Genomic DNA, 12,428 nt, shown 5'->3' with positions numbered 1-12,428 from the left:
GACCTGCTGCCCACACTCCTCTGGATGCAGCCCAGGACACAGGTGGTTTCTGGGCTGTGAACATGTTGGGAGTTTTTGGTCACCCATCACCCCAAGCCCTTCTCCCAGGACTGCTCTCAGCCATTTCCCCACCCAACATGCAGCTGAGCCTGGGATTGCCCTGACCCAGGTGCAGGACCTTGCACTTGGCTTTGCTGACATCCATGAGGTTCCCACGGTCCCACCTGTCCAGGTCCCTCTGGATCCACCCCTTCCCTCCAGCATTCTGACCACACCACACAGCTTGGGGTCTTCTTCCCACCTGAACAAAAGCTGGGATAACAACAGCTTTCCTTTGCAACTTTAAGGGTGACTTTTAAAGAAATTGGGGAGGTGGGTTCTTTAAAAGACTCTTAGAAAACAAGGAACATGCTGAGAGGAGCTGCTGGCCCCAAGCAAAATGAAAATAAAACCATTCCAGTTTAAACCACCTAATTTTAAACGAGCTTTTTTCAACTCTTCTTCCCCACCTCTCCCATGAGAAGAAAGCAACCCCAGCACTATTGTGCCTGACTGCAAGAGGAGCATTCAGAAAGAGATGTAGACAGATGCTCTCTTGCTCTAAAGATCAGGAAACTTGATTTCAGTTCCAGTTTCTGCAGATGTTCCAGATGCCCCTCTGCCCCAAAAAAGGGAGTTTCCAAGGAAAAACCACAGCAGCTGTTGCTGGTGCATCAGGGATGATGATAGGTTACAATTTCTGGCTATGTGGGTTTTCCAGGATCCATTCTGACTCCTGTTTATAGATTCCTCTTCCAAGGTAGAATTCCACGTCCACTCCAAGGGATGTGATGGATCAGATCTGTTTTATTTGCATCATCTCCTGGGTTTAGGTATCAGGGAATTTTTGCAGAGGAAGCTTGTCTGAGGTGTAACACTCAACAACTTCCAGCAGAATTGCCAAGAAATTAAGAAACAAGTTCTCCAGCCACCGACTGAAGGACCCTCCCTGAGATCCCTCTGAATGAGAGGGATTTGATCACAGCAGAGTGTGACCACTCACACAGCTGATTTTCAGTCTTGTTCCTCCAAAACATCAGCTCTCAAGCTAGGAACTGGTGTTCAGGGTGCAGCTTCCCCTGGGCAGACACTTTGTGGCAACATCAGCCTCTTTCCAAAACACAACTCCCGGGAAAATGTAAATCCACACACAGGCTGAAGGCCACGCTTTTGCCTCAGCATGTGGAATTACAAGGCCTTTCAGACACCAGAGGGAGTAAAAAGCTGTTTCTCCCACTGTCCAAGCTGCCTGATACACCCACAGCACAGTAAAGGTTGTGCCTGAGGAGTTTGGGTGGAGAACTCAAGACCAGCAACAAGCCCATGGATTTCCCCTTTCCCTGCTGGAGCTGCGTGTTCTGTTCCAGCACCTTCTGGTGGTACTTCCTTCATCTGCTCCCTGTGCCTGCAGAGCCATTTGGTGCCCAACTGCGGCAGTTTGGTCTCCTCTGTCCCCTGCTGGTGGCACATGGAGCTCAGCCACAGAGGGACATCTCTCTCTTTAAAGGGCATTTCTCTAATTCAGGTCACCAAGATCAGATCAGAGGCACACAAGTAAAATCTAACACACCGTGACAAAAATTATCTTAATGCTCTGAATACCTGGAAGATGCCACAAGGCCCAGATAAAACTTCATCCATTTCAACAGAGAATGTAAAAGCAAGGTCTGGTACAGCCCTTGAAGTGAGTTTCTCTCACAAAAAGCAAAAAAAGACATGAGAACCCCAAAGGCTGAACTCTGGACAGGACAGACAATGCAGAGCAACAACCAACAAGGAGAACTGAATGCCAATTCCAGAATCTTGCAGATGGGATAAAAAATATGCTGGTTTTTGACCTTTTTTTAATTCCCCACTTTCCCGAAGGCCCTCCTATACCTATCTAGCAAACTTATCAACTGCTTTCACTCATTAAAGAGCAGTTTCCTAATAATGATAAAGGGTTCTTTCTAACCTTGTGTGTATCTGTAGGACGAAATAAGAAAAATAATATTTTTTATCAGTGAGCTGAATTGTGTGGCTGTGGCAGCTGCCTTGGACAGATTCAGGAATTCAGAGCACAGTCTGGAGAGATAAGCTTTGGGGAACACATAAGCAATGAGCTGGATGTTTCAATGACCATTCTGCACTAAAATACTGGAGGTCTAACAGCCTTCTTGGCCTTTACTTCTAAATGTTAACTACCAGCAGCTGCCTCAGCATCATCCTCCCCTGGCCACCACAGCCCTGGCTGTGCTCATTAACATTTCTTCATCAAGAGCCTGTGAGAACTCCTACTGTCTATCACTCCCAGCATCACAGAGAGAGCAGCTTCCACTTGTGAAAAATGAGAGTATTTTTGACAGGGTAATGCCAGAGATCCCTGCACATCTGATGGAAACCCCAGCAGGCCCCGGAGCCAGCACATACCTTGGCGGAGCAGCAGGTCATCCCTCAGCAGGCAGATGTAATAAACACAGCCAGGCTGGGCATAGTGGGGGCGAGGGATCATGGGAACCTCCTGCAGGGAACAAAGAAAGAGAATCCTGAGCTGCCCACCATAATCAGTCCAAAATTGGGCTGACACCTTTTTGGAAATACGCAGAGAAAAAGTGACCCCTCACGGAACTGAACCTAAGTCAAGGAAGCTTCATTAACCCCAAAAGATATAAATTCTAAATGAAAATACAAAAAAAAAAAAACCTAAAGAGATACTTTAGTTTAAATAAGGAAGGAGAGTCTTGTTTTACCCTGTTCACAGCTCGAGGTTCACACTGCTCACACAGGTAGTGCTCGACGTCCGAATTCACACCCATGCAGTCACAGTGCTGCCAGACCTGGAAAAACAGGTACAGCCCAGTCAGAAAGTCCTGGGACAGATTACAGTTGCAATCTGCATTTTCTCAAAAAGTATTAAGGAAAGCAAGAAAATAAGCTTCACATAGGAAATTCAAGATTTTCTATGAACTATTTCACACCATGGCAGCAGACAGACACAATCTCCATGTAGCAATAAATGTAAAAGCTCAAAATTTTAGAATTAATTTCCCTCTCCCAAGGGCAGGAACTGGGGCAGTTTCAGCTCCTCTGCTCGATGGAAGTTGCATTTGCTCTGTGAAAACAGAATCTCTCCTCTTGTGGAGAGGAAACAAAGGGCTGGACATGGAAACTGCTGGTGAAGAGCCCCGCTTGCTGTGGAGGAGAAGAGAGCAGGCTCCCTTTGGGCTCCCCATGCTCACCATGCACTTTTCACACTGGATCATGAGCCCCTCGTCCTTGTAGAGGCCGCAGATGCAGCGGATGACATCCTCGTCCTTCTCGTGCCCGTTGTCCTTGTCGCACACCGAGGTCTCGCTGCTGTCGGCCTCGCTCGCCGTCTCCCCCACGATCTCGTCGATCTGGGCCGAGGCCTCGTGCCGCGCGTTGTAGTAGGCCTTGCGCAGCCGGCACACGTCCCGCCCCGTCGGGGACTTCCTGCCGTAGTATTTCTGGAGAAATCAAAAAAAAAAAATCCCCCCAAAGCGCTTTATTTCCAAGTTCTGTCCTGTTTAGCTCCTGTCCGTGCACGCCTGGGAGGGGTTTTCCCTGCAGCTGCAGCCCCAAAGCTGGGTGCAGCTCTTTGTGTCCCTCCCGACTCTGACCAGCAGGTCCATGGATGTGATGTGGGCAGGGAAGGAACTGAGAGTAGTCCTGGGAGAAGGGCTTGGGGTGATGGGTGACCAAAAACTCCCAATGTGTTCACAGCCCAGAAACCACCTGTGTCCCGGGCTGCATCCAGAGGAGTGTGGGCAGCAGGTCAAGGAAAGGAGAGGATTCTCCCTCTCTGCTCTGCTCTCCTGAGACTCCAGCTGGAGTGCTGTGTCCAGTTCCAGGGCCCCAATGGGAGATGGACATGGAACTGTTGGAGCAAGTCCAGAGGAAGCCACGAGGTTGCTCAGGGGACTGGAGCCCCTTCCCTATGGAGAAAGGCTGGGAATGTTCAGCCTGGAGAAGAGAAGGTTGTGTGGAGACCTCAGAACCCCTGGCAGGATCTGAAGGGGCTCCAGGGAAGCTGGAGAGGGGCTGTTCATCAGGAACTGGAGAGACAGGACAAAGGGGGAATGGCTTCAGACTGACAGAGGGCAAGTTTAGGCTGGATACATGGGAGAAATTCCTCCCTGGGAGGGTGGGCAGGCCCTGGCACAGGGTGCCCAGAGCAGCTGTGGCTGCCCCTGGATCCCTGGCAGTGCCCAAGGCCAGGCTGGACATTGGGGCTTGGAGCAACCTGGGACAGTGGAAGGTGTCCCTGCCCATGGCAGGGGGTGGAATGGGATGAACTTTTAGGTCCCTCCCAGCCCAAATCATCCCATGATTCTGTGATTCCATGACATCTGATACTGAAAAACAGGGTACCCCTTCCAAAAGGAACAGGAGTTTCTTTAGGTCAGCTATTCGTGCATGTCCCTGACCTCTCTCTGACCTGAGGCACCCAAAGAGCTCATGATTTGCTATTGAGGCCCCATGAGGAACCAATCAGCACAAGTTCTCTTCCTCCAGAGTAAATGTCTTCTTTTATTACTGTAAGAGCATTAAAGGAGGGCACATCCCTGCTGCCAGTGCCAGACAGAGCCTCACCTCTGCGTTCCTGAAGACCTTCAGCATGTCCCCATCAAAAGCTTCCACAGTTTTGTAGTAGCCAGTCAGGATTTGCTTCTCAATCGTGGCAAGGTCCAAGGGGTCAGAGATCTTTTCGTAATAGTCTGCATTTCTACAACAGGAATGTTGGCACAATGTCAGCTTCACCAGCAATTCCCACTGTGCAAATCCATCAGAGAAAGCAGCTCTGGGAAGGCAGCACTTACTTTTTCTTTGGGGGCAGGTTCAGGAGAGGAGCGGCGAGCGCCTGCCTGGAGGAGTCTGCAACAGGAACAGAGCTTAGTGCCACCACTGGAGTAAAACTTCCAAAGAAAAGCAACTAACAACATTCAATCCAGGTTAAAAAAAGGCTTTTCTGTTATCTGAGCCACGGGGAATTGAAATGCTTCTGCAATTCTAGATGTTGGTGGCCGTAACTGGAGCGCAGGTAGCACAAGGAAGGGCAGTTTCTGATTTTTTCTGGAATTTTGAAACATCAATTTCAAAGGACAGCAACATCTGCAGATTCTGGTGGCAAAGCAGGGGATTGAGGCTAAAGCAAAGTGATAATTGGTAAGGGGAGAAATTTTTAAAAATAGGAGTTATTTAACATCCCATCTTTTTCTAGCATTTCCTATCCAGAGAGTCCATTTCCAGAGGTTGAAAACGTGCCCATGGAGATTTTTTTTTTAAAGAGAATCACCTTCACCTTTGTAGGATATGATGCTGTCACATATCTCCTTGAAGATCTGAGCCAGGCGGGCGGCACGAGCCACCTCGAGGTTCTCCTCAGCCGCGGCCAAGCGCCGCGTCCGCACCGAGCGCGACGTCTGCAGGGCTGAGAACTGGGTCATGAACACATCTGGGAGAGGGCAAGAGAGAATTACCTCCAGACAAGAAATTCCTTTCTAAACAAGAAATTTGTTAAGAGATCAAATTACAGCATCTTCTCTGGTGTAGCAACTCCACCACCAATTATCAAATGGAGATGTTTTCTAATTTTCTAAGCTACTGGAACATCCACGGCTTCAGTTCCCTACTCCCACGTCAGTTCTCACCTAAATGGATCCGTTGGTTGTTGGAATATTTTATCTTGCTGGAGCAAATAAAACATGTCATTGAACTCACCCCAAATACTCAGCTTCTCCTGTACCTGATACTGGGGGCCAAATCCTGCCAGGCTCTGAGGATGATGCTCCCACCAACAGGGTTATTTTTGGAATAGGAGCAATAATTTTTCCCTCATAGTCATATTTTGCCCCATTCCCACAAGTGACTGCACACCAAAAACCTTTGTTCTCTAAAGGCCTGAAAGCTGTGAAACTATTGAGGATAAAGGACAATTTTCACAGTCTACACAACTGTTTCTGGTTTAGGGATACAGACACCAGGAAAGAGCTCTTCTCCATCAGGGTTCAACCATGGAAAATCATGGAATCCCAGACTGGTTTTGGTTGGAAGGAACCTTAAAGCTCATCCAGACCCATCCCCTGCCACGGGCAGGGACACCTTCCATAATCCCAGGTTGCTCCAAGCCCCATCCAATTCGGCCTTGGGCACTGCCAGGGATCCAGGGGCAGCCACAGCTGCTCTGGGCACCCTGTGCCACGGCCTGCCCACCCTCACAGGGAGGAATTTCTCCCTAATATCACAGAATAATATCCCAGAACCACCGAGGTTGGAAAAGACCTCCAGGATCGCAGAGTCCAGCCTGTGACTGATCACCACCTTGCAAACCAGAGCACAGCACTGAGTGCCATGATGTCAAATGCCATCCTCCTCCTCCTCCTCCTCTGACAAACCACTCTCAATGAACACCACAAGTGACAACTTCTCCAGGGACTCGAGTGACTCCTGGGAGCTTTCACCTGTGCGGCAGCTCTTGCACGTCTTACAGAAGGTGTATGGATCTGGTAGGAGCTCTACACTGGATTTACACAGAGTTTAACTCTCCATGTCACAAAGCAGCAGCCCAGGAGGCTGAGGGGCCTCACCTGATTTGATGTTGCCGTCGTCCCGGCAGATCCCGTTCCAGCGGGTGTACAGCGACGAGCTGTGCATGGTGTCACTGACGTGCTTCACTTCCTCTTGCTTCTGTCGGATCTTTTCCCAGTTCCGTACCAAAAACACGTGGTGTTTTAGCACAAAGTTCCTGCAGGAATTAGGAAGGTATCCAAGAATCGCTTTTTACTGGAAAATTAGTTCTTTCACGTGGAGAAAAAAGCTGGATATTCCGAGTTTACCCTGGGCCTTCTCTCCTCAGTGGAGAGGAATTCCAGCCTGGCTGGTAAAGGAGAACTAAAAGCTGCATCCTCAGAAATTTCAGGATGGCCCATCTTACAGAACATGTCAATATTTGCACAGCACTCCATTCCTGAGGCAAATCCCCCTGAAATCACCCCTCACCTTTCCCTGTTAGACATGGGCTTCATCTGCAGCTGAGGCGTCAGCCTGGTCGGGGCGTTCACACTTTCACTGGGTTCCTCAGGGATGTGGCCCCTCTGGAAAACAGATTGTTCTGATAGACAGGAAAAACTGTGCCAAGAACTCAGCAAAGCAGCCAAAGCAGTCCCTGAGACAGAACCTGCAGCATTATTCTACTGCATTTCTGTTCAAAGTTTGGGTTTCTGTTTCAAGTTTAAAATTTACAGAAACACCAGGTTTTGGTCTGAGGGCACAGACTGATTTCCCATTAACCTCACCCCACCAAACTCTGCCTTTCCTACTTACTCTCTTCTTTAGTTTGTGCTTTGACTTCCTCTTCTCTTTCGACCGCCCAGGTCTTCTGTGGGTGCTCACAGGCTGGTTGCTTTTGCTTGAGAGTCCATTCATGCGTTGACTTTTACCCCCAATTATTCCTCTGCATTTGTCAAAGCCACATTTGCAGAGTTGCTTTGAGGAAAAAAAAATAAATCCAATAAACCCCAAACATTTAGATTCTCTCTCAATACTAAAAAGAACATTTTCTGTCTAATACAACACGACAGGTTTTGTGTAATTTTTACACTTTACAGAACTGTTAGTCCTTGGTGAGATTTTCAAGGTTTTTACCTGTTTTTCAACATTAAATGAGTGGAAGTTGTAGTCATAGGTGAGCTCAGTCCCAGCAGGCATGTCCTTGAGTGCATACAGCCCGATCCGATACACACCATTCACAGACCTGCGGGGGAAATACAATCAAATACCCCCAAAATTAAACATAAAATCATCTTTATGCACAGAGTGGAAGTGTTAGAGACACGCAGCAACACCTCTGCTGTGCCCTGGGTTATGCTTGTCCTCCACTTGTGCAGTTCTTTTATTTATCTCTTACAATAAACCTTGAGGGCTAAAAAGTGAACACCACATCTACAAAGAGTAGGAAGTTGTGCTTCAGACAGAGAAGCTACAAACTGTCCTGGCTGTTGTGACAGTCACCTTATCCCCTGAAACACTCGGGTCCTCCATACACTGAGCACCACACCTCGTCTCAAAATCAGACTGGTTGGGGTTGGGAGGGACCTTAAAGCTCATCTCATGCCACCCCTGCCATGGGCAGGGACACCTTCTGCTATCCTGGTTGCTCCAAGTGCTGTCCAACCTGGCCTGGAACACTTTCACGGATGGGGCAGCCACAGATTCTCTGGGCACCCTGTGCCAGGGCCTCCCCACCCTCACAGGGAGGGATTTCTCCCCAGTATCCCATCTAACCCTGCCCTCTGGCAGTGGGAAGCCATTCCCCCTTCTGCTATCACCCCTTGTAAATAGTCTTCATCTTTCCTGCAGCTCCTTCAGGTACTGGAAGGACACAATTAGGTCCCCTGGAGCTCTTCTTCTCCAGGCTGAGCAATCCCAGCTCTTCCAGCCTTTCATCACAGCAGAGCTGCTCCAGCCCTGTAATTAATCTGGTGCCCTTCCTGTGCTGGAACCCCAGCCTGGAGGCAGCTCTGCAGGTGAGGTCTCCCCTGAGCAGGGCAGAGAGGGGCAGAATCCTCTCCCTCTGTCTCTTCAACTCTTTTATTTTGTGTTGGATTTTCACATTTAAAACTTTACTATTACTTAAATCTAGAATTATCTGAGAACCACGAGCTACTCTGCTGTACTGTCCCCACAGTGACTCCTGTTGCACCATCTGCTGTTCCCCTGCAAACCATTCACTACAAATCCCTCAGCAGTACTTCCTCCTAGCCTGGGTCCCACAGAGTGCTGGTATGACACAGGGTGTGCTGGAATCCGACTATTTCCCTCTTTCCCTGCTTTTAAAAAAATACTGGAATTGTCAGAAAGAAAGGGTATATATACACACAGAGATGATTTTAGAGCATTACCTTTGCAGCAGGTTAGGAGTGTGAAAACCAGCAGTGCTGGGAGGGAAACAGCCCAGTGTAACCAGTAATGCTGGGAGGGAAATGTCCCAGTGTGACAACCAGCAGCGCTGCATCTGCCAGCAAACTTGGATCCTGTCTCCAAAGCATCCAACACTACACAACTCCTCTTGAGCAGTGTGAGCACCGTGTAAGGATTATTTACAGCTTGAGCCCCCTCCCTATTTTTACATCTGACTCCCTCAGATGAACTGGTTCTCTCTCTCTCTCTCTCTGGGGGCACCAGCCTTCCAGGGGGCAGAATCCCTTTTCCTCACCATTTCTGCATCTCACAGTTGGGGTTGCAGCTGTGGTTGATGAAGCGAGCCTCGTTGCCCATGCGGTAGCTGTCGATGACCATGCCACTGTCCAGGTTCAGGCAGTAATGGTCACTGTGGTTGTGGTACTGCTCAATCATCCGGTTCCTGTGGAGCAACACAGCGAGTGTCCTGTGATTCTGCTTGTCCCCACACAGCACACGGGGAGTGACACAGCGAGAGCACATCTCAGACAGGGGTTTGAAGAAAAAGCAATGATAGTATTTTATATTTTATAGAACTGTACACCTAGAGATGGAGGAAAGCCATTATTGTACCTATTTTTATAAGTCAAGGCCACTGACAGAGCTTGGGTTAGAATTTAGAAATTTGCTCTTCTGGAATGCTCCCTTTTGGGTTCTGCAGATTATTTGTACACATTTCATGTTGGTAACCTGTGTATGGAAGAGAAAATGCAAGTACACATTCCTTGGGGTGTCTGTGTATGCACGTGTACAACAACTAGCTTCCTCCTGGGGACTGGGCAGTTCTGGAATCACATCCATGGATCACAAGAGCACAGGGACAGGAGTCAGTGTTAGTGGTTATCTCTGTATGAGAAGAATGCAGCTGCCTTCTGGTGGAGCTCTGAGAGCAGCAAGTCCCTCCAACCTCACATATCCCACGATGCCACAGAGTTAACAAGACAATTCCTTTTTTTCAATGGTTATCAATGCTTGCACTTGTTCTTTTTCCTTCACATCTCTCTGCAGAAGCCCCTTTCAGCCCCACTCTGCCCCTCAGTTCTACCTTGTGCAGTCCAAATCCTGCAGAGATTCATTTCAGATTCAGTCCCTTGTGGCATTTGGCATTTACAGGGAAGATGAGGCAGTTGATATATTTCAAACATTAATCACCCCTCTCTACTGGACTGAGAAAACCTTGGTTAATCAAAAAAACCAGAACTCTAAGCCTTCCTGCTGGCTGGGACCAGAACAGCATTCCTTTTCCCCCTCATCCTCCCCTTTGCTCCTGCCTGAGGATATCCCAACCACGACCACAGATGTTAAAGTAATTTATGAGCCTTCCATGCTAAGGCAGCAAATAAGTATTTCTACCTGAATTCTTGCTCACTAACAACTTCTCCCAGATATTCAATGATAAACTGTCCTGCTTTCAGGGGTTCTTTGGTACGGATACCCCATCCTTTCTCCTCGGCCCGGAACCTCTCCAGGCACTGCACCCACTCGTGCCTCTGGATCCGCTGGTTGCAGCACTGCTCCCCACAGGGGCAGGTGTTGGGGGAACACTCTGCAAAGATCATCCTGAAAGAGACAACACAGAAGGTAAAGGGAGGGGAAGAGCATATTTCAGGATCTGTCATACAAGGAAAATCAATCATAAACCAATACATGAAATCAGTGTAGAAATCAATGTAGAAATCAATATAGAAATCAACACATATATAAAATATATAATATAAAAATCATTCATGAATCAATATATGAAATCAATATAGAAATCAAAACATATATAAAATACATAATATAAAAATAATTCGTGAATCAATATATGAAATCAATATAGAAATCAATATAGAAATCAACACATATATAAAACACATAATATAAAAATCATTCATGAATCAATATATGAAATCAATATAGAAATCAATATAGAAATCAACACATATATAAAATATATAACCATATAAAAACCAATCATAAATCAATATATAAAATCAAAATATAATAAATAAATATGCAAATAATGACATAAATAATATCGAGAAATCAATAATAAATCAATATATAAAATCAATGTATAAAATCAATATATAAATCTCCATTATACATATTACATATAAAAGTCAATAATAAATTAAACAAAGCAGAAGCTATTCAGCAACTAAAGGGCTTTTTGTTTTCAAGGTGTAATTCCCACAGCCATTCCCTGCCTGCCTCTCACTGCTATTTGAAGGGCAAAATAGAGATTTTAATGGGATCTTCCCCTGGAGAAAGGGGTAGGGCAGTGCTGAGGAATCACCTGGTGCAGGGAGCTCAGGGGCAGCTGCAGGTTGTGCCTGGGGAGGGGCCAGACCTGGCACTGACCCTTTGCCTGACCAAGGCCAAGTGGCCACTCTGAGCCCCCCAGGAGCATCGGGCACAGGCTGGGAGGGGACACCAGCCCAGGAGGGGCCTTTGCTCGGGGTCCCTCCCCTGGGGAAGCAGCTGGAGCTGTTCTGTGTGGCTGCTCCACCATCCAAGGGCTGGAAGGACCCAGAGCCTGGGGCTGAGCTGGGAGGGAACTGGTCTGACTGGGACCAGCTGGGAGTGTGGGAGGGTCCAGCAGGGCCCTGTTGGGTCACTGGAGCCACTGCTGCAAAGGGGCCTCGGTCCCAGCAGTGACAGTCTGGGGGTGACACTGGGACCCCAGAGTATCTCCAGAAGGTCACACTGGGAATTTCCCTCCCTGTGATGATGCCTTTGTTGCTGGGGTGCATCCTGCACAACTCTTTTCCTAGAAGGTGATGAGCTGATGTGAAATAATCCATTGCTAACCTGTTCAGGCAATCCTCTACACAGCCCTTCCCACTGTCATCCTCTGGTTTCTTACAATTGCAGGTGGTGGCCTCGTAGCCAGAGAGAGGTTTGACATCCACATAGACATCTGGAGAAGGAAAAAAGAAAAAAAAAAAGAAAAACAAACCCAAACAGGGAAAAAAATTCTTTTCAGGTGAAAAAACAGAACTGCTTATCTACAGTTATTTTCATTCCAATTAGATAAAGGGAAAAAAAGCAGGTGGAAGTGTCTTTGGTAGGACAAAGAGCAGGAGAGAAAGGAAGGTGTCACATGAAAGTTCCACAGTTATCACACTTTAGTAATAAGATTTTACTTACTGGAACGGATTTTTTTATAAAGTGGGACATCTGGCTTTTTATACAACTAAAAGGAAAAGAAAGAAAATTTTAATACATTGCATAAGTGCATCTGTTATTCAAAAGGATCAGGGAAATTATGTTCTGTACATAGGGAATTGTTCTGTAATCATTACTAGAAATCTGTGTTCTCTTCTCTAGGCTCAGACTGCATTAACAAACAGGTCACAAGAAGGACCTGAATAAGTGGAATTTGGGCTTAGTGAGACAGTGGAGCAGTTTGTTCACCACATTATTTATTCTGTCTGCCCAGAGCA

At 47.3% G+C, this 12,428-nt stretch overlaps 1 protein-coding gene across 2 annotated transcripts in view; it reads right to left on the bottom strand.

Moving 5' to 3' along the window:
- The window catches only part of ASH1L (ASH1 like histone lysine methyltransferase), a 65,015-nt gene that overhangs the window by 9,275 nt on the left and 43,312 nt on the right, over positions 1-12,428 (bottom strand). The window contains exons 9-22 of one of the 2 annotated variants that reach the window (XM_068995476.1): positions 12,133-12,178; positions 11,794-11,902; positions 10,351-10,557; positions 9,254-9,400; positions 7,684-7,792; positions 7,363-7,524; positions 7,039-7,133; positions 6,627-6,784; positions 5,336-5,494; positions 4,860-4,914; positions 4,633-4,765; positions 3,258-3,506; positions 2,769-2,855; positions 2,449-2,539 (exon numbers count right to left, since the gene is read on the bottom strand). In XM_068995476.1, the coding sequence (XP_068851577.1) occupies positions 2,449-2,539; positions 2,769-2,855; positions 3,258-3,506; positions 4,633-4,765; positions 4,860-4,914; positions 5,336-5,494; positions 6,627-6,784; positions 7,039-7,133; positions 7,363-7,524; positions 7,684-7,792; positions 9,254-9,400; positions 10,351-10,557; positions 11,794-11,902; positions 12,133-12,178 (1,807 nt within the window). The remainder of the gene's footprint in view (positions 1-2,448; positions 2,540-2,768; positions 2,856-3,257; positions 3,507-4,632; positions 4,766-4,859; positions 4,915-5,335; positions 5,495-6,626; positions 6,785-7,038; positions 7,134-7,362; positions 7,525-7,683; positions 7,793-9,253; positions 9,401-10,350; positions 10,558-11,793; positions 11,903-12,132; positions 12,179-12,428) is intronic. The other variant, XM_068995477.1, reaches the window with a different exon arrangement.

The sequence above is a fragment of the Aphelocoma coerulescens genome, chromosome 25 (genome assembly GCF_041296385.1).
Source record: "Aphelocoma coerulescens isolate FSJ_1873_10779 chromosome 25, UR_Acoe_1.0, whole genome shotgun sequence".
NCBI lineage: Eukaryota > Metazoa > Chordata > Aves > Passeriformes > Corvidae > Aphelocoma > Aphelocoma coerulescens.
This window is presented reverse-complemented; position numbering and strand designations above follow the sequence as displayed.